General features: G+C 40.1%; 1 protein-coding gene across 17 annotated transcripts in view; it reads right to left on the bottom strand.

The window, feature by feature from the left end:
* The window catches only part of MBNL3 (muscleblind like splicing regulator 3), a 99,883-nt gene extending 80,542 nt beyond the window's left edge, over positions 1 to 19,341 (bottom strand). For 6 of the 17 annotated variants that reach the window (XM_084790108.1, XM_084790124.1, XM_084790123.1 and 3 more), the window contains exons 1-2: positions 18,321 to 18,480; positions 17,509 to 17,704 (exon numbers count right to left, since the gene is read on the bottom strand). Coding sequence is in view for 1 of the 17 variants with exons in the window: in XM_084790109.1 (XP_084646235.1) it covers positions 17,745 to 17,750 (6 nt within the window). In the remaining 16 variants the exon portion in view is untranslated. Of the gene's footprint in view, positions 1 to 13,799; positions 13,820 to 17,105; positions 17,470 to 17,508; positions 17,705 to 17,744; positions 17,881 to 18,320; positions 18,481 to 18,539; positions 18,759 to 19,245 lie in introns of those variants that run through there. The other 11 variants (XM_084790120.1, XM_084790112.1, XM_084790117.1 and 8 more) reach the window with 10 other exon arrangements.
* Positions 19,342 to 20,530: the final 1,189 nt, after the last annotated feature.

Below are 20,530 nucleotides of genomic sequence, written 5' to 3'. Positions count from 1 at the left end.
ACAGGTCAATCCATGCCATCTCAGCACTCATCACCCTAAGAGAGATGATATTCAACTGTATGTCTGACCATGAATTCCTTGAAGGCACCATCTTCTTCATCTCAGTATCTAGCTCACTAATTTATGTAAGTAATTAGGTTCACAAGAAACTTGATAAAAATAATAAAAGTGATGAGGACATGCAGTAGGGAAAACACTGTGCTCCGTGGTGGGAATGTTGAAGTTTGGTGCTTGTATAAGGATACATAGCAAAAATACCCAGTACATGAAGAGTACTCATAAAAATAAAGGTTGTTAAATGAGGACTTCAGTTGAGAATTCAGCTTTCTCACAAAGGTCATTGAATAAGCAGGATCCCAAAGCTGTTCCAATTGAGCACTTTTATTTAAAAATACATCAGCTGTACTGGTTTAACTTATGTAATTCTCAAAATGAAAATGATATAGTTTTCAAAATAGGTTGTAGTAAAATGTGTAATAGTGGTTTTATTGAAATGTAATACATGTTACACACTATTTTTACAGATATGGGCAACTGTCAATGCCATCAGCTTTACAGTTTTATTCTCCCCGTACAACTCAGCTATGGCCCATCCCTCCATCCATACACAATTAATAGTGGGTTTCCTCTGTCTATGAATTTGCCTATTCTGGACATATGAATCAAATTACATAGTTTGTGGCTTTTTGAGATAAGGTGATGTTTTTATGGCTCACTCATGCTATGTAGCAGTATACTATTCGGGCTTTTAAATAAAATAGTTATTGTTTTTAAGATTATTTTATTTTATGTGCATTTGCCTTCAGTACCTGAAGAAGGCAGAAGAGGGCTTTAAATCTGCTGGGACTGGAGTTCCAGATGGCTGTGAGCTGTCATTTGGGTGCTGAGAACTGAATCCCAGTCCTCTGTGAGAGCAGCAACTGCTTTTAATCACTCAAGCATCTCTCTAGCTCCTGCTGCTTGCTCTTCTTTTTTAATGATGTGTGAGCATACTATATTTTTATACCTCCTTAGCAGTTGATTGGCACATCTACTTCTTTGCTATTCAAATCAGTAACTGTTTTCTTTTTTCTTATCACAATACAACTACATCATTTCACCCTTCCCTTTAATTCCTTCCAACCCTCCCATATACCCCTCTTTGCTCCATGTCAAATCCATGGACTTTTTAAATTAATTGTTGTTATATGCACATATGTATATATTTCCAAATACACAATTACAACCCACATACGACTTATATGAGGGCAAATTTTAAGTAATAAAATTAAGCCATTAAAAAACATCTAAGGTGATAAATATGGCAATACTTTGTGGTATTTGGCTTACAGAAAATAATCTAGGTTCCTTATCCTAACATTGACATTCAATACTTGCTCAGCTGTTAGGTCTTCTTCAGAACCTGGACAAATGGCTGATTTATAGCACATGCCTGGTAAAATATACTGATTGAAAAACAAATACAAGATCAACAACGAAAAGCAGATAGAGTGAAAGGAAAATTAAAATGAAAAAGATACCAGAAGGTAAAATATCAGGGAAAAACCTATAATTTATTTTTTATGGTTGTTGTTGTTATTTTGAGATAGAATCTCCTGTGTATCCCAGGCTGATTTTGAATTTGCTATGTAGCCTAGGCTGGACTCATGCCTCAGATATCTAAGTGCTGTAGATATAAGTGAAGCACCACAGCAGGCTAACTCATTATTTAAAATGTGCTGTGGATAAGCTCTATGCATTTACCACTTTACATTAAAATATTCTAAGTAATACAGACTCATGAAAATATTAGGAAAGGCCAGGTATGGCCTTTTATCCTTGCATTCAGCAGAATGTCCAGAACAGGCAAATTTTGAGATAGAGGGAGCCCACTAGTAATTGCATATGGTTGAGGATATGAGGAGACAGGAAAGTTCTTTAAAGCTTTTTCGGAAGCGCATAAAAAATGTAAAGCTGACAATACTTGGAGCAGGGGTTGGGGCGAGACAGAGACATGCCCATTTCTAATGAGTTCAAGGCCAGTGTGATCTGTTGTTCAACTAGTTCAAGGCCAGCCAGGGCTACACAGTGAAACCCCATCTCAAAACAAAATACCAATAACTGTGCCTTGAAAGATTCTCAGTGATGAAGATCACTGGTTACTCTTCCAGAAGACCCAGACTCAATTCCCAACATCCACCTATATCTCCAATTCCAGGGTATCTTATGCCTTCTTTTGGCCTCCAAGAGCACCTAGCACACATGTGGTACACATACATACATAACAAGAAAAAACACCCAAAACTCCAAAACATATAAAATAAAAAAACTAAAAACCTAAGCAAAAAGTTCAGGTACTTCCATAGCAAAGCTCTCATTGAAAAAGTCTGGAACATTTAGGGATGCTGTTATTAACACACTGTCCCAAGCCGACTTAGCCTCCACTATTGTATAGTTATTGTATGATACTTCTCTCCCTATCCCCTTCATAGCATATAATTCTATAACTTGGAAGCAAATTGTAAAATCTACATCATGTGCTGTTCCAGATGGTTCCTACTTTGATCCAGTTCCTTAGTCGTAGTTGGCCAACAGGTGAAAATACAGGTGGCATACTCTAGTTCTTCAAGCAGTTTTATACTTCTATAATGTAAATAAGGGGTCTAAATGCTTAGCTAACCTCTGGAGTTAGGGCATTAGGGTTAGATAGTGGTGCTTCTGTTTATTAGCAGAACGTTCCAGGCATGTTACTGCATCTCTCACAGCTCAGGAGTCCCCATCTGTAATAATATTCATGAGAACACCAAGCTCACAGAGTTGCTCTGAAGATCAGAGGAGATAGTATCTGTAAATTGCTTACCAAAGAGTTTTGCATAGAACAAGTGGCTGTTACCACAGGTTGAGGATCCCTAATCTGATATGTAAAAAGCAAAAAGCTTAGAGTGTGGTACTGAAAAAAAAATAGACTTTTTTAAAACACTGGTACGGTGCTCTAAGTAGAAAATTCCATATGATAAAACTTTGCTTCATGAGTAACTTCATATTTTAATACAGAAAATTTCTCACAAAGTATATATGAAACATAAATAAAGTTAAGGTTTAGGCTTGGATCTAATTCCAAAGAGACTTCACTGTTCATATTCAAAAAAAATCTAAAATTAAAAAAAAAACTTAAATCTGAAACACTTCTGGTCTCAAGCATTTCATATACACAATATTCAATATAAGAAACCAGTAACATAAACAATACTCCTTTTATTTTACTTTACTGCCTAGTGGATGATTCTGAAGTTAGGCCCACTCTGAAACTAAAAACTGGTTATCATCTAACATTATACTTAAGTAAATTCATGATTGCTTTATTTTAGGCCGATTATTGCATAGAGAGATAATCAACTCAAACAGATTAATAGCAGCAGCTCCTACTCCTACTATTACTACATACAGGCACACACATAAAATAAAGCAAGATACCCTAGAACTCTCGATGAAGTATAAGTTAAGAATTTTCCAATGTGTATTTGCATCTGTCCCTGTTTCAGGAGACAGGGGAAAGTATTTTGCACTTAGACTGTCATATTGCAAACTTGTAATAGATCTGTAAATGTTTTTTTTTTTAAACAAGACAACAGTGACTACCATACTTATTGCTGAGGAAAGTTATAGTGAGTTTCCCAGGCAAAGACTGTTTGGGTGGGATGCCAGGGTTGATGTGTTACAAAAAGTTGATGGCAAAAATAAAAATGTAAATGATGTGATTGCCTTTTGTTCCTGAATTTTGTAGAGTTACTTTTTTTTCACACGAAGTTGTATTGCATCTCGACTGAAGTCAAATAAATTACCATCTGTGTCATATGAACTACTCATATTACATACATAAGGAGCAGAACGTTCAATTTAGTTGGTGCAAGAATCCAATCTTTGGTTAAATAAAGAGGACATGCAGGAACATTGTCAACACCAATACTTAGGAATACTGGTGTGCTCCGAGTTGATGTTAAACAAACAAGCATAAGGTGAAGTCTGTAACTGGGGGGCAAGAAGGAGTTCTGATGGTGAACTAACACAAGAAAAAAAAATGAACTGAAATTGCTTAGAAGTGAATGGCCCTTACAACTCCAAAAAACCCAGACTTCCCCACTTTTGAAAAAGACAAGGCATTTGGCATTCTAAAGTAAATGTTCCTCTGAATGCAATGCAGATGGCCAGAGGTGGAGGCAATAGCTTTTACTGAAAGGCCATTTTAAGAGAGGTATGTTTGGAAATGCTCTCTCATCACTCACCTTTGTCTTCGTTGCTGGAATTTTTCCACCTTAAGCTCAACAAACAGGTCGTCATTTCTTTGGTATTTATTACAATATTAATCATACACACACACAAGCATGCATACACATGACCCTCAAAAGAAAATGCACTGAAACTTATTGCTGAAGACACCATGCACAAGAAACAGAGGACCCCAGTTGCATGTGATCTAAAATTCTGCTCTCTAAAGCTTTCACGGCACCAGGAAGTCTCATGCGAGCTTCCAAAGGAGGTAATCAATCAATCAATAATATTACCCATACATGATGCCTATGAACCACAACAATAACCAGCATGGCGTGATAGCCCTAAGGGTATACTAGTGGCGTGCGGACTTCAGCAGTAACCAACAGCTCTGTATTTGGAGGTAAGGCCTGCTCAACAGGGGGGAAATCATGCTTGTTCCTGGAAACAAGCTACCTACCTGAGGTTAGCGTAGTCATGGATATTAGAGAACAGCCTACAACCTCCATTTTACTAAGCCAACATAATTCCTCACTATATTTTAAATGTTTATCCTTATACCCACAACTAAGTACAGTTACCATGACTCATTAAAGGAACTTCACTTTGCAGCAGATAGAGATCATTATAGAAAACCACAACTGATCAAAATGCTGAGAACAAGTGATTGCATGTTACCCAGTTCCACTTGGTAAATGTACAACACAACTCCTACACCCAAGGCTCAGGGACTATCTTGGAAGAGGGGTGAAAAGATTGTAAGAACCAGAGAAATGGGAAGTCTGCTGCAAGACTGCATCTTCTAGAAATGACAGAGAAGTCACACCCAGGAAGTCTCAACAATATGACTGCCTAAACACGAGCTGAACAAAAACAACACCATTTGACACCATTTGACATGGGGAAAATCTCATGAGGGCCCAGACTCTAGATAAAGAACTACAGGTAACTAAGAAATGCTATGAGCAAGAGAAATAGCTTTCCTCGGGAATGGCCCCAAGACCAATTGGTTATTCATTAGCAAGTGGTCATCCTTGAAATTATACAATACAAGTACCATTATCTTTATATATATATATATATGTGTGTGTGTGTGTGTGTGTGTGTGTGTATGTATATATATGTATACATATGTATACATATGTATATATATATATATATGTATATATATATATATATATATATATATATATAGAGAGAGAGAGAGAGAGAGAGAGAGAGAGAGAGAGGGACTATACTGGTTGCACTTATATATTTAAGAAAGGGTGTTACATGGTAAGGGTTGGTGGGAGAATAGGGAAGGGGGGAAATGAACTAATTATATTTTAATTAAATTTTTTGAAGGAAACAAATTCCCTGGAGCATGTGGTAATATAAACTGAGTGAGAAATGCTGGTTTTGATCACCACAATAACCTCAAAGATGTACGAGTTTTTTATTGTTGTGGTGATTCACACTTACAATCCCAGCACCTGAAAGGTAAAAGCAGAAAGATAAGGAGCTAGTCCTCAAACCACTAAGAGAATATGAGATGAATAAGTGTATTGTTCCCATGGGAAGTATATGTAAAAGGTATGCAAAGACTTGAGGGTAAAGTTTTTAGCCTGGTGTGTATTAGACACCAAAGAGAATACCTGATTGGCTAGAACAAATGATATTTCATACTAAAAGAAAATTTTGTCAGAACAAATAAAGTACCTAACAGACCATCTGGCACACAGTAATTGTTCAATAAATGTCAGTTGACTCTGAATAAACACCTATTACAGGACATTTTTATTGGGTGTGAAAATGGGGGTTCAAATTTTATTCCTATATATAAACTGCTGCCTACAGATATTAAGATTGATTTAAAAGTCTAATACATTTCTGGAGGTGAAGGTGGCTGTAAACACTGGTTCTCTTGCCACCCAAGTGTTCCCAACATCACTGTGCCTGCTAGCCCAGAGAAGAGCTAGGAGAAGCCTCAGCCTCTAGCACCTCGATTCCACTGGTTAGATTCTCCCACAGTATCCATATTGAGCAAAGTCACACAGAAGCAATGACTGCTGATTTATTTTCTGACTTCCTATCCTAAGCTTGTTCTGCTCTAGATAGGGCAAGGAAATCTCTAAACTCTAAACACATGCTTCCCGAGAATTTCTATATAGGGCTCAGGGGAAAGCCAACTGGAAGAAGACCTGCCATTTTGGTTTGGTTTGGTTTTTCTTGTTTTGTTTATCTAAGATGAGAGATGACATGGGCAGAAGCATCCTACTAGGGGCTGAGACATCGGGCTTGGTTTTCCTCATGCCCTGTCACTGCTGGTTTCAATTCTTGGAACCAAAGGATGAACCTCCCACAACAACTCACAAAACGTCCACTGAAAGCCATAGCAACATCAGAACATTCATTTGGCCAGAACAGTTCAACAAAGATGAGGAATGTGATCTAAAGAATGACCCAAGCAAACTTAGAATCTCTGTCTCTGTCTCTCTGTCTCTGTCTCTCTCTTCTCTGTCTCTCTATCTGTGTGTCTCTGTCTCTGTCTCTGTCTCTGTCTCTCTCTCTCTCTCTCTCTCTCTCTCTCATACACACACACACACTTTCCTCCTTTCTTCTTCTTCCTCCATTCTAGAAGAAAATTAGTCTGACTGACTGCTAAGGTTAGCCACCACTCATAATAAACAAATTCACCTGCCAAAGGCTTTAAGTTCCATATACCAAAATTAAAGTTCCAAATGTAATTTGTAAGGAATGTTTCACAACAGATCACAATACCAATTTTAAACAGATTGAAGGAAGGAAAAAACTAGCCAGTTCTGGTGGCTCAGGCCAGTAGGATTTGCTGAAGGAGACAGAGACAGGAGGATCTGGAGTTTGAGGCCAGCCTGGGATACACATTAAAAAAAGAACTAGAAGGATACATTTACATGAATGATAGCTGCGATTTCAATGGCTTTTGGTACATCTTGTCAAAATTTTTGCTTCTCACTATTAATTTGCCAGGCAGTCTATTACATTACCCCCAGAAGCTAAAGAAAAACAATGTGGCCGACACTCAAAACATAACCAACAACATGCTTACTGGAACTGACTTATCCAACCTACTCTGCAAATGTTGCTGGTAGTAAAAGAGATACTATAGGCAAAGGTGGCCTCTTGCCCCAAACATATGGAATTTTGCTTTCTAAAAAGAACTTAAGCAAATATAATAAGAAAAATGTTACTGTTAGGGTGTGGAAATGCAAGCAAACTCACTCATCATCATATTTTGTTTGTTTTATCACTATGAATAAAGTAACATATACAATGCTTTGACGATTGTTATACTAGCTTGTCTGAGTGGTTAGTGTTTTTACATCTCATTTCATAAATGGATTGCAAATTACACAATGAGTGGGTGTGTATCTTTTCCTATTCTTAAGCTTTAAATGTAGCATTTTTGCGGAGGGAGTTACAAACTCACGGAGTTTAGGTGTGAAGTCATCAGTGCTGAGGTTTTATTTTTAGGACAGTAACTTGAGTTTAACAATTCAATGTGTATGATGAAAGGCCCAACTGCATTTCAAGTCCTTCGAGCTGAGAAAACAGTATTGCTTTAAGACGCTAAAGGATACCCACAGGAAGATGCCTTTGGGAATGAATTCAGTACTTCCAGGACAGAAAAGGGATTTGATAGCACTGGGAAAGATCATGCCCACAGACATAGGGAGGGTGAAGACAAGCTACAGTACCCTAGAAGACAACATTTTCCTCCCACCAATGATTTGATTTGATGGAATATAAACAGACTGTGAAAACTTATAAGGATGATTCAAATCTCCTGATGGATTGCATTCAGTGCTTAACATCATATCTGGTCAGGGGAGTAAATCTTTTTCATTTTCTGCTCCTGGTTTTAATTACTGGAAAGGCAATATGGTTATTATCTTCCTTTTTTGAGTAATCATTTCCATGAACATCTTAGATATTTGGAAACAGGCACATAGCTACCAAGGCACTTAAACAACATCACTAAGTATATAGGCACCAAAGGCCCCAGCATCCCTTGATCACCATTCTCTCAAAAATTCAGAAAGGAAAAAAATATATTCTGACCTAGTTTGAATTAACATATCCTGAAACATCAGCCTGTAAACGTTTGGTTGATAGTAACAGATAGTAATAAATACACTTTATATCCTAACTCAATACACATGTGCATGAATTTGAAGTAAATCCCACCCAAAATGCCTAACTTCATTATCATATGTTTTGATATGTTCTTGGCGCCCACTCTATGCACTTTTGTTCTGAAGAGATGCTAACTCCAGCTGACTACATGAATTTCCTTGTGTGTTGATCAGTCTTTTCCTGACACTCGAAAACTACAAGAACTGAATAAGCAAATAGAACAAGGAAATCTTATTACACCCCAAAAGAGCAGGGTAAACCTTCACATTTTGTCACCAGTAATTAAAACTAAAATACTTGAACCTTAAAATATACTTTTAGATTAACTCTACAGTAAGAGTTTGCTAAGCCAAATAAGAATGTCAGGAAAATGGAAAGGCATATTTCAACTTGCAGAACAAGTTACTTGTAAGGTTTGAGCATTATTGCTTAAATGCAGCCATGTTGTTTTATGCATGAATGTAATATTCGGGCCAATAAGATATCTGCTTGGGAAAACTTTGTTGGCTTTTAGCCCAAAACATTTTGTAAGTAAGAATACTGTCATTAATTCAATCCAGCAAAACTTTAGTGATTCATAACATTTGAATTCAAGTTTTTAAACAATAAAATCGTGTTTTGACACATCTTTTTATTTCATCATTCACTTTTTTGTTTAAAAAATCTGCTGAAAGAACCGTCTACTAGTAACAACTCTAATGGATATACAGTTTATTTGTAGAGCATTCAAAATTTCAAAACCCTTTTCATTTTTGTGAAGTGGTAATGACCACCAATCCCTGGATTACTGAATATTTTAAATGTATATAATGACATTTGCCAGACTCAAAACTGAAACTTAATATTTGGTTTGTTCTGCATGTGACAGATTACTTGTTCCCATGAAGAAATCCAGGTGTCTGGCTTTTGGTGATTGCCTGTGGCTTAGAACTCCAGCTCAGTCCTTCTACCCCCCACCAAGTTTGGAAGATATAAAAGAGCTTTCATTTCAAGTAAAGGAACAAGCCAAGTTCTGGGGTGGGGGAGTGTCACACAACTGTTTTCATGTGGATGTACCTACTAAAAGAACTCAGAACAGATGTTTATCTTTTATAAACATTGAACTAGTCGGCAAATTGGAGGCTTAACAAGCTAAGGGGAGTGAAGGACAGGCCAGGAAGTCAGGGATTCCTAGATATGAACTCAGCCTTGGTCTTAATTCTGTTTTTGCTCTAAATCAATGCCACGTTCTTCACACTTCAGCTGGTTTACAGCAGGCAAGCGTTACAGAAGAACAAACTGTTTCCTGGAGATGTTATGGGTTAAATGGTTACCATTACAGCTCCCCATCAAGGTACTTCCACAAATGATAAAGCAGGCTTCATGAATATTGTTTATCTTTAATAGATTACGAAGTAACATACAGTGTGTACACCTGCTGGTGTCTTTCAAAGGTGACCTTCAAAGACGCCATGCCTTCCATTCCTTTCTAAGTTCTTGTCTACTTTAGTCATCATCAGATATTCAACCAATTAAAAAATTCAATCATGTGATATTACATGGGTTTTAAAGTAGCTGTAACACCTTCTGGTTGAGCATTTTCAGTGGCCAGTTAGGTGCCCACGACTTTATTGGATCTCTGTCCACTGACAACATAAAGCTAACACCTTCTTGGCCCAAGACCCTGTTTGACAACCTAAGGGAAAGACTTAGCATGTTGCTATCAGGAAAACAGACCCCATTCCCCATGCCATGAGGCCCCACCCCCGCCTGCTTTCCATGTCCTGGGCAATTCAAAAGGTAAAATGCAGTTTCACTTTCTCCCTACCACTTCATGAAAAAGGAGGTCCGGCCCCTTCTTGGCATTTAATGAATGGTCCTCTCCCCCTGGATTTGGACTGTTGAGCCTTCCAACCAGTCATTAACTAGCAGGAAATGCCCTCCTCAGCAATCACTATTGTGTAAATAAAGTCATAAATTTTTGGAGGCCAGTGCAATCCCAGACCCCAAAGCTGCACATGTCAGGGTTAAAAAAAAATCTTGATTGTAAAAGCACTGCCTTCCAAATTAAACTCAAACCACATGATTCAGTCCATAAAATATACAAAATATGCAGTCCAGTGACAGATTTATTGTGGCCTTACAGAATAAAGAAAAAAAATCTCTATATGGAAAACACAGCTACTTTTGACCCAAGCAGCCCTCAAACAGGAAGTTTAAAGCCAGTCAGGCAGCTGGGGCCTCACTTAGTTATGAAGGAGACCAGGGCAACCAGCATTTCCTGTCATTGCTTGTCACCATTTTGAGCACTTTTATTTGAATTGTTTTCTTAGATAGCTAAAAATATTACTGAGATTTCTTTGGGGATAGACACAAGACAATAAAAAGGGCTATTGTATGGCCCATGACTGAAATGAGAAGTGTAAATTACAAAATACCAATGCACTTAGCAGAGGTCACATAGCTTGTCATTTGGACATTTTGCTGCATTTTAATGAATGCTAGAGTAGTAGATGAAATTAGTAAAAGTATTTAGTCTCAAATACTAAAACTACTGACACAGCCCACTCTATCATGTTAACTCAGGATCAACGTTATGCAGCATAGTTTTCACACACCTGATCAGTAGGTATTAGAACTTGCAGCCTTGCATCACAGGAAGAAGCTTCTTAGAGTTTCTCTCTCCTATCATCATCATCATCATCATCATCATCATCATCATCATCATCATTTTATCACTGTGATAATTTTACAAAATTACTTGTACACATTCAGTGATATATGCATATATGAGTTTTACCTATGTGAATCACTTTGTAGTTCCTTATTACTAACATTAGGAAAATCACACTCTTCACAAAATACAGAGATATGCTTTTCTTTTCAGCATAGGGAAATGCAAAGCACTATGGTACATTTCCCCAGTCAGTCAAGTTCTCAATCACAAGTATGGGGGGGCAGAGTTTAAGTAATAAAGGAAAAATATTTTGTCTTGCTATTTTTGTTACATAGAATTTCTCAGTATATACAAATGAGTTCCTCCACAGAACAAAGTTTATCTCTATAATAAAGCGGATTTATACACGATAAAGGGGCAGCCAGTGAACAAAATTCCTGCTAACCCAGGCAGTGATGGCACACACCTTTAATATCTGTGAGTTTGATGCCAGCCTGATGTACAGAGTTCTAGGACAGCCAAGGCTACACAGTGAAACCCTGTTTTGAAACATCAAAACGAACAATCCCGATAAAGTCTAGGGTTTTCTCCAAAATGTTTGCCCTTGTAGTCCATGTCAATCTGAATCCAGCCTCAAGCTTCCCTTCAAAACTTTTCTGACACAAGGTCTGTCTGCAGCTGAGGCCACTGCTGTAGGCCTCCATAGAACAGATCAAATAACATAGGCTCGGCACCCAAGCAGCTCCTCACGCGCCCCAATTTTTTGTATGTATCTGAAGCTTGTAGACATAAAGCATGGCTATTTACAGTACAGTCTTTCAGTTGATACTTCTGGATAACATTTAGGAGGCTGGTGGGATAGTGACATAAATGAGCCGGGAGTTAAGTTCTCAGAACCGCTGCTGAGAAGAAATAGTCCCCACCTTCTTTGGGATTCTCCTCAATTACAGACTGCAAGACTTTTCAGAAACAGTAATGTGCCCTCTGACAACAGTATCCACAAGCACATCATCAGCTGAGCAAGCACTTACAAAGGCAAACTCTTGACTCCAGTATTAAGGTGAACTATGAGGCCTTACCTGCATGCCTTGAGTCTTGTCGAGTATACCTCTACATAATGTAAACAGAATCCAGAAGGACTACTTTGTAAAGCACAAGTCTAACCTTTCTTTCTGTCTTTCTTTCTTTTAAAGAGTATTTCAGCAGGGCACGGTGGCACACTTCTGTAATCCCAGCACTCTGGAGGCACAGGCAAGTGGATCTCTGTGAGTTTGAGGACAGCCTGGCCTTCAGAGTGAGCTCCAGGACAGCCAAGGCTACACAGAGAAACCCTGTCTCAGAAAACCAAAAGTAAATAGTATTTCATTAGACCATATTAATTGTACAAAACAATAAATTTCATTATTACAGGTTTATACCTGTATAAAATGTACTTAGTGTATAGTCATCCCCTATTACCCTCCTCTTACTCATATTTCCCTTTCCTCAATTCCTTTCCTCTTTCCTAATTAGCCTCCCAAGTACTTTTATACTTTCTTCTAGACCAGAAACCTAATCTTTTGGAAAAGTTATTTTTATTATTTCTTGAATACATGAGTGTGTGTGTGTGTGTGTGTGTGTGTGTGTGTGTGTGTGTGTGTGCGCCTGAGGATGCCAGACACGGTTGTTAGCCACCTGATGTGGGTATGTGCTCTTTAACTAATTTTAATAAAGCAACAGATTCATTATCTGCATATGTAAAGGAAAATAGCTTAGGAATTCTGTTATTTTACACACACACACACATACACACACACACACACACACACACACACACACCACATGTGACACTTTTGTTCTGCTTTTCTTTGCTGTTGTTTTGTCCATAAAGTTAGAAGTGTAAAAACCAAAAGTGAAATTCGAGCTTTTCACTGTTTTCCAACAAGATATCCCTCCCACCCTGTTCTCCAATCCTAGTGTGTGTGTGTGTGTGTGTGTGTGTGTGTGTGTGTGTGTGTGTGTGTGTGTGTACTGATATTGCCACATAAGGAGAAACGGCAAGAGCTCTGCCTAAAAACCAATAGTCCTCTGAGCACAAAAGACAACTGTAGATATAATATCAGAAATGGCAGCTCCTGTCCTGTTTATAATGGCTTTGCTTTCTAGATATGGTACAAAGAGACACCATACGCTTCCATATATTGGTAAATAGAAACCCATGCAAATCCACACTGTAAACAGACACTGTGTGAAAAAGAGACAGTGTCCAGTAGTCTTTTCATATTTCACCAATTTCATATTTCACACATGTCAGGAGGCACCTGGGTAACAATTTTTCTTTTGTCTACTCTTTTTTAATCTCCCGAGCCTGTTAAAAAGAACTATATCTACATAACTGCATGGGGAAGATGATTTGCCTGGGATACAGAGGATGTACATTAAACGTAATTTCTGGTGACAGAAAAGTAACACTTAGCTTTCAGGTCATTCTTTAAGGTCTCATCCTAAAAGCTGCCATTAAATGCATAGCGCTGGCCTCATTTTGAGTCACCAGTATGGCTCTCAGCAAGCCATTCAACCCAATATAGATAATTGCTCTTTTTTTTTTTTACTTAATAATAATAGAAACAACATTACGTAAAATCGTACACGTAAAGTGCAAGAGCAAATGAGAAATACAGATCGAATCTTTAATTTTCTAAAATTTTTACCTAGACAAGAAAGCACTGAGGATATAAGGTAAAGAGATCCAGGAGCCTACCTGGCACGGATACGCTGGGACACCGACGACACCTGAATGACACTAAGGAAACCTTTCCGAAATTTCCACACAAGAAGCTCAGAACTCTCAGAATCAGACGGGTACACATTAGAACCAATTCGAAGAACCGGCAACAGAAAACCCAATCCAGCCAACCATCAGTCTCTAGGATGCTCCCATGGAGTGAGGAGATCAAAGAGCAAGGCAGAATTCTCCAGTGCTAGCCCCCTGCATTTCTACCTAGACTGCCCTTTCTCAATTGGAGGCATTCTTTCTGCTCACACACTTGTGAGCAGAACTGCTCACACACACTGCACTCCTTGTACAGGTACAAAACAAACTCCTGCCCCAAATCATAAACAAATCCTTTCTACTTGTCAGCCAACTTAATGCTGCTGAGAGAAGGACTTGAGAGTGGACGTAATATTTTAACAAGCGTGACTAATGGAGTCTTAAATTTCTAATCTGGCCCCTCTTCCCCCTAACTTTTCTTTTCATGGTTGTTATAAAGAGAAGCTGGGCATGGTAGTGCACGCCAATATTCCCAGCTACTCAGGAGGTTGAAGAAATAAGGCCACTTAAGCTGAAATTAGTCTTGGGGAAACAGTGCAGCCGTAGGACAACTACATTTTATAAAATGAATTCTGAAGTACAATTCTAGCACTAGCTACAAAGAAAAACAACACACACACACACACACACACACACACACACACACACACACACGCACACACACAAATCAAATCCCTTCATTGTTGCTTCCTCTTTAGTTCTAAGAAATGACCCTTTTTCTGAAAGTGTACTATGTAGAGTGAAACATTTCTTAGCAACAAAGGAATATCATTCGTATAAATATATTGTTACTGCTTATTAGAAACCTGTTTATTTACCCTTGGAAAGCACTGTAACCCCAGCTGAGCATTAAGAGCAGGAATTCAAGGCAAGCCTAAGCTACAGAGTGAGATCCTGTCTCAAAATAACAACAAAAATCAAGAATATGGAAGCATCTTTATGAAGTAAACGTGGTTGCAACCTGTACCTCTTTCAGACTCTTGAGCATCTTAACGTGGCAGTGGCCATTATTTTACTTTAACGACAGGACAGGATCAAGATATTTGTCTAAAATGCACTGCTATTTATTCTTTGCACTTCCTGAATCCCCATTTGTAATCCTAGTAGACAAAAGTTTTTATTAAAAAAAAAGTCTGCCACCTTCTTGACTTTATTTCACTAGAAGCAGAGTACAAGTATAATTTTATGAATGAATAGCTTCATCACTTTAAGGATTTCACTTCTTTTCTTCCCTCCCCCTTTCCTAGATGCAAAGACAGCTGAATGGAGAACAGAGCTGTACTTGAAGCTACATTGTCAACATCTGTACAACAGCCAAGTGCTTGTCACCGTTCCAGCAATGTGTAGTGCTGTGCGGCCACTCAAAAGACAAAACCTTTTTTTTTTTTTTAATTTCCAAGCTGCTTTTTACTTCTTCATTGTGTACAGCTGGACAGATAATGACACACCTACTGACTAAAAAAAATAATAACTTTCACAAGTTCCTGGAAGTACAATGAGGGGCAAGAAGAGAACCCATTTGAGTCAAGCAGAATGCAATTAAGAGAATGTACATCGTAATCTACTTTATAGTTTAGGTTCTTGCAAGTGTACAAAAAGGCCTTCCGTTTAGATGAAAAGCTGTGCACAAAATCTGTTCTTTTAAAATTTATAGACTGCCTATTTTTCTGTATAGCTCAACATCTAGTAAACAGTGATGTATGCAAAAGATTATTTAACTAAAAGATGGGTACAGCAGGCTGGTTTGTTGACCAGCGCATAGCCATAGATTTTATCCTCCTTAAAAAGAAGTTGTTATGTAATGCCTGAAGAAGACAGTTGAGGAAAAGCTATTTTATAACAGTCCGGGGAACCATTATGCATTCTTAAAGCAGCAATGGAAATCAGAGATGTGAAATGGTTCTTAAGAGTAGAGGAAAGCATACAGTCACAACCTCTAGCCCAGCACTGGACCAATTCTCTCTCACTTATATTTTCATATAAAGTCCCCAGTCTCATCCCTATTATAAGGCAGCAGAACAATAACTGGGAAATGCTCTCAAACCTATAATGTTCTGGCCCCAAGGTTTAATACTTTCACTTTTTATAATAATGTTTTGGGGGCAACATCATTCAGCCACAGAGCAGCACCCATAGAGGTGAATGAAGCTTATAGACCTGGGGACTTAGTATGGAATTATGAAAAATCAGAGTTGGTTTTTGTCATCTATTGAAAAAAAAGCCAGTATCTATTGTTATACCTGTAGCACCTCCTTTTTCAAGTGTGAATTGCTTTGCATGGGTCTCTGAGAACAGTGTGGAGTTACTGTACAGTAAATTCCACTGTAAGCAGCTTGGGTCTTTGTCTCTAGGTAGACTGTAGTACCTGGGCAGAAACACTGCACTAGACTTTATTAGGTGCAGGACCATATTTTCATCCCTTTCCAGCTTCTACAGCTTGGGAAAAGTAAAAAGCACACAGGAGTAGACTAGTATCAGCTGGGTTATAGACCAAAGTTTATTTGGATTATGTTTAGAGAAGGTTTTGTAAACGTGAAAGCATTTCTCCAAAACATTACAAATTCAAAAAATTAAATTGCTTTAGTATTTAATGTTTATTAAGGACTAAATTTGCATAGGCAAAGAGAAAATGTGCCTATAATCAGGAAAAGGCCAAAGTCTCTGGAAAGGCTAATTGTCAATATGCCTTTCTTCAGAAGGAGGAAATATTTGGATAAATTATATTAAGTGTTGATGTCCAGTCATTTGTCCAGGTATATCACCAGTCTGTTTTCCAACTGCTATAATCAGTAATCATCCAAAGACTTACTAATTAAGTCAAGAAGCCAGCACTATGATATATCAGCAATCGTTTTAAAATTAAGTCCGGTATCAATTTTATCTTAGTTGATGCTTTCCCATGAACTTTACATACACATATGGAGAGGTTGTGAGCATCAGGGGGCAGCTTATAAATAGCAATGAAGAATATTTAGAGGAAAAGAACTCCCTAAAACAAATTAGAACAAAATACACACACACACACACACATATATATACACACACGTGTGTGCATACTTTTCAATAAACAGCATTCTGAAAACACAAAGTACGTCCACCATAACCATTAGACAACAGCACAACTAATAGCCTAATGTTAAACTTCAATAGCACCCCAGTTTTAATTTTATTTTCTTGTCAAAGAAACATTCTGTCTGAGTGCAAAAAACTAAAGCTACCGTTTTTAATACCTACAATGTACAACCCTCTTGCCCTCTGGCCCCAGGTGCCAAAAGCAAGCTGCTACATGGTACTGACACCGGGCAGGGAGATGTGGCCCTTCTAAGGCATCCCATAGAAATGGGAAAGTCAGTTATGGAAAGCTTTTGTTAGTGGCATGCCATGCAAGAAATTTCTTTAAGTTAGAAAAGAAAAGCGGGAGGGGTAAGGAGAAAAAGAGAAAAAAGAAAGGCAAAACTTAAAAAAAGAATAAAGATTAAAAAAAAACCCAAACCAAAACATGCAACAAGTTGTAGTCCGTATTAATTTTCCTATTTGCCATTTCGCGGGAGTGGATAAAGTTTAAAAAGCAGTGCATTTCATCTCCGTCCTAGCAAGGCAGCCAGTCTCAGAAACCCAAACTCATTTCCAGCCTTACCTTCCGTTGCTAGCGCAAACCCAGAGGCTAAGGGGCCCTGCTCTCAGTGGCAGCGGTAGGGGCAGAGGCAGCAACAGCAGCACATGCCATCTGTTAGCGGGATAAGCAAAAAGCAGCGCTGTGCGAGGTGGCCCCTGTGCCGGGAGCGCCTTTAGCAGGGGTGTATAGTGGATGCCGCCATTTTAAAGCGAGGTTCCTAAAATCATTAGATATAAGCAAATTAAAGCCCGGCCCACCTCCATAACTTCAGGGCTGGGACGCGCTACTGGGTTCCAAGTCAGCAGCAGCGGGGGTTTACAATGTCAAGTCTAGCTACGCGCACTGGGAACTCCAGAAACCAAGACCACAAACCCAGGAGGTGCCATCTCTTCCCTCACCCCCCGCCCCCCGCCCACGGACCCCCACATTTTTGACTCCTCACTTAAGAAGACTGCTAGTTAGCGGCGTGCTATCAGCGCCCCCATTCCCCCCTCCCCTGTCCCCGGCCCGGCTAGCCCGCTGGCTGGGGGAGGGGCCGGGAGCCTGCGCTCCCTCCCCCCGCGCTCTTTTCTGCTTGGTTCAGTCCACTTGGAGCACACCTCAGAGCGCCCCAGTTCCCTCGCGGCCGGCGCGCGCGGGCGAGTGAGCTGGCGGGCTGGCCGGCGGGCGGGCTAGGGCAGACAGGCACGGGGCTCCCGCCGTGGCTCGTGGTTGCCGTGGCAACCGCCCCCCCCACTCCTCACCCCCAGCCAGGCCCCTAGGCAAAGGCGTGTCCTGGGTTCCGACCCGCACCCCTCCACAACGCACCCCCCAAACACAAAAGTACACCATACCCGGGGTGCCCAGACTCTGGGCTTCTCCGCCAGACACCTCAGGGTCTCACTTAGAACTCGGCCACTCCAGAGAGAGAATTTTTTTTAGGCGCCAAAAAGGCAAGTCGCGCCAAACTCCGTGAAGCGGTGGAGTCGCGAGCTGACTAGGCAAAGGGCCATCCCCCGCCACCCGTCGCCTGGGGCCGGCCCCGCCCCGCCCGGCCAGGTAGCAAGACTCACCCCCGCGTCGCAGTCGCTGTCGCCTTCGCCTCTGCCACCTCTGCCACCTCCGCCCCTCCAACCTCACCTTGCAGAACAATCAAGCGACTCCAGCCCGGTCTCGCTGTGAAGGCGACAAGCTCAGGAACTCAGGCGCCTGTTGCCCCGATTCCCGCGCCTGGCCCGGGACTGTCTTCCGCCTCCTCGCGGCTCGCTCTCAAAGAGCGCCAAAAAGTCGCGCTCCTGATCACGCTCCGAGTGGGGGCACTTTCTTCCTGTAGGGCTCAGTTCCGTCGTGAAATATAGTCTTTGTGTGATTCGTCCGTTCGTGCTTGCTTTTCGGAGAGGGCCAGCGTGGGCTTTATTCTCAGGGGGTGTGGTGCTCCCCCCCCCCAAAAAAAACCAGCCTGCCCAAGCCTTCGTTGAGAGTGGCTTTTGTCATTTCATTATTAAGTGTGTGTTAGGGTGTGGGAAGGAGAGTAAATCATAACGCTTAGCATATACAAAAGCAAAGCCGGAGGGGAAGCATGTACACCCCACAGTGTGGAGCAGGAGCCGGCTCTAAAGTTTCTAGAGTTTTGGTGACTGAAGTGCCAATGAGAAAGGCAATGTAGCACGCGAAGCTATCGGATTCTAGACGCTTCTGAGACAGGTCGGGTGAAGTAGAAAAATTCCAAAATGACCTTGATCAATACATGTATTAATTCGCGAATGGTTAAATACTCACCGTTTGCCTTCCTGGATCTTCTGCCTTTCAAAAAAGCCCAGACCGTTTATATCCCTCTAAGAACTTGCATGAGGAAAAACGTTGATCAGAGGAAATGCTTCCTCTACTGCAAGAGAGTTTACAGGGTAGGAGGAGCCCTGAGGTAAGAGTACCAGATACTTTTGAATGGAAAACGGACAAAGCAAATGCAGTTTTATACTTTGATTTAAAAGTGCATCTGGACATGTAAATTACAAGTTTCAATTTAATGCAAGTGTAATAAGAGTACCAGCTGTCTCTTAATTGGAACCCCGCGATAATAAACACGTGCTTTTATTTAATTTTATGAGGACAATTGTAGATGATAACGCACGCATATGCAGGAACCTCAACTAGATGCTCATACCAATTCATGGCTGCTTTCCTGCATGCAATCAGCTACTTCAGCCTAGAACTGAACTCTATAAGCGCTACAGAAAGTGCAAAAGCATTGCAGGACATAGTTAAGTGGCAGTTAGGTTGTGGAGTGGAGTGAATTCTCTGGCTAATTATACTTTTTAATTCTGCTGAACGGATCCAAATAGAATTCAGCTAATTTTAGGCAAGAAATCAATCTCTGTATGTTAAATGCAAAATTATCAGAGTAGGACAGCAATGGTTAGGAAAAGACTGGGCACATGTGCAATGGCATTTGGCAAGAACCGTGAACATTACCAGGCCAGTGTGCAGGGACAGTGTCTGATACTTCAGAGTTATGGCTAGGATCCTAGCATAAGTCAAAATAAGGATTTCCTAGTTACCTCATGAATTCCTTACCACTTCTCCCACGCCTTCTTTCATACTTGCCAAGTTCCCTGCTCTACTGTAAAAATTCAAACTCATCTGGTATACAGGAAGTGGCTTTGTCAGTCCAGGAGTCACCATAGAACACTGCAGAGGTACTGGTTACCTCGAAAGACTGGAAGAAGGGCAAGGCTGAACTATATAACTTTATACCCAATGACCTAACAAATGAAGAAGTATTATGTCAGTGACTCAGCAAAAGGAGTCTTTATACTAAACTTGGGCAACACAGGTTCCCTCACCTCTGTCTACCATCACAATACACATCTCTTGTGGGACACACAGGCTTTCCTTAATACCACACAAACTAGCCCACTTTTACTGTTCTTGAGTTGCTGGAATAACCATTTCATCATGAACTTATGGTGCATCTCAAGGAATGTTCCCATTTGGGGCACAGTATAGTTTCAACACTGTCTCTTGCTTGAAGGTGCTAACCAAGTAGGTTGTGGTGCCATAGGCC

The sequence above is a fragment of the Acomys minous genome, assembly GCF_964271855.1.
Source record: "Acomys minous genome assembly, chromosome: 7".
Lineage (NCBI taxonomy): Eukaryota > Metazoa > Chordata > Mammalia > Rodentia > Muridae > Acomys > Acomys minous.
The sequence above is the reverse complement of the archived record's forward strand: the minus strand, read 5'-3'. Positions and strand labels throughout refer to the sequence as shown.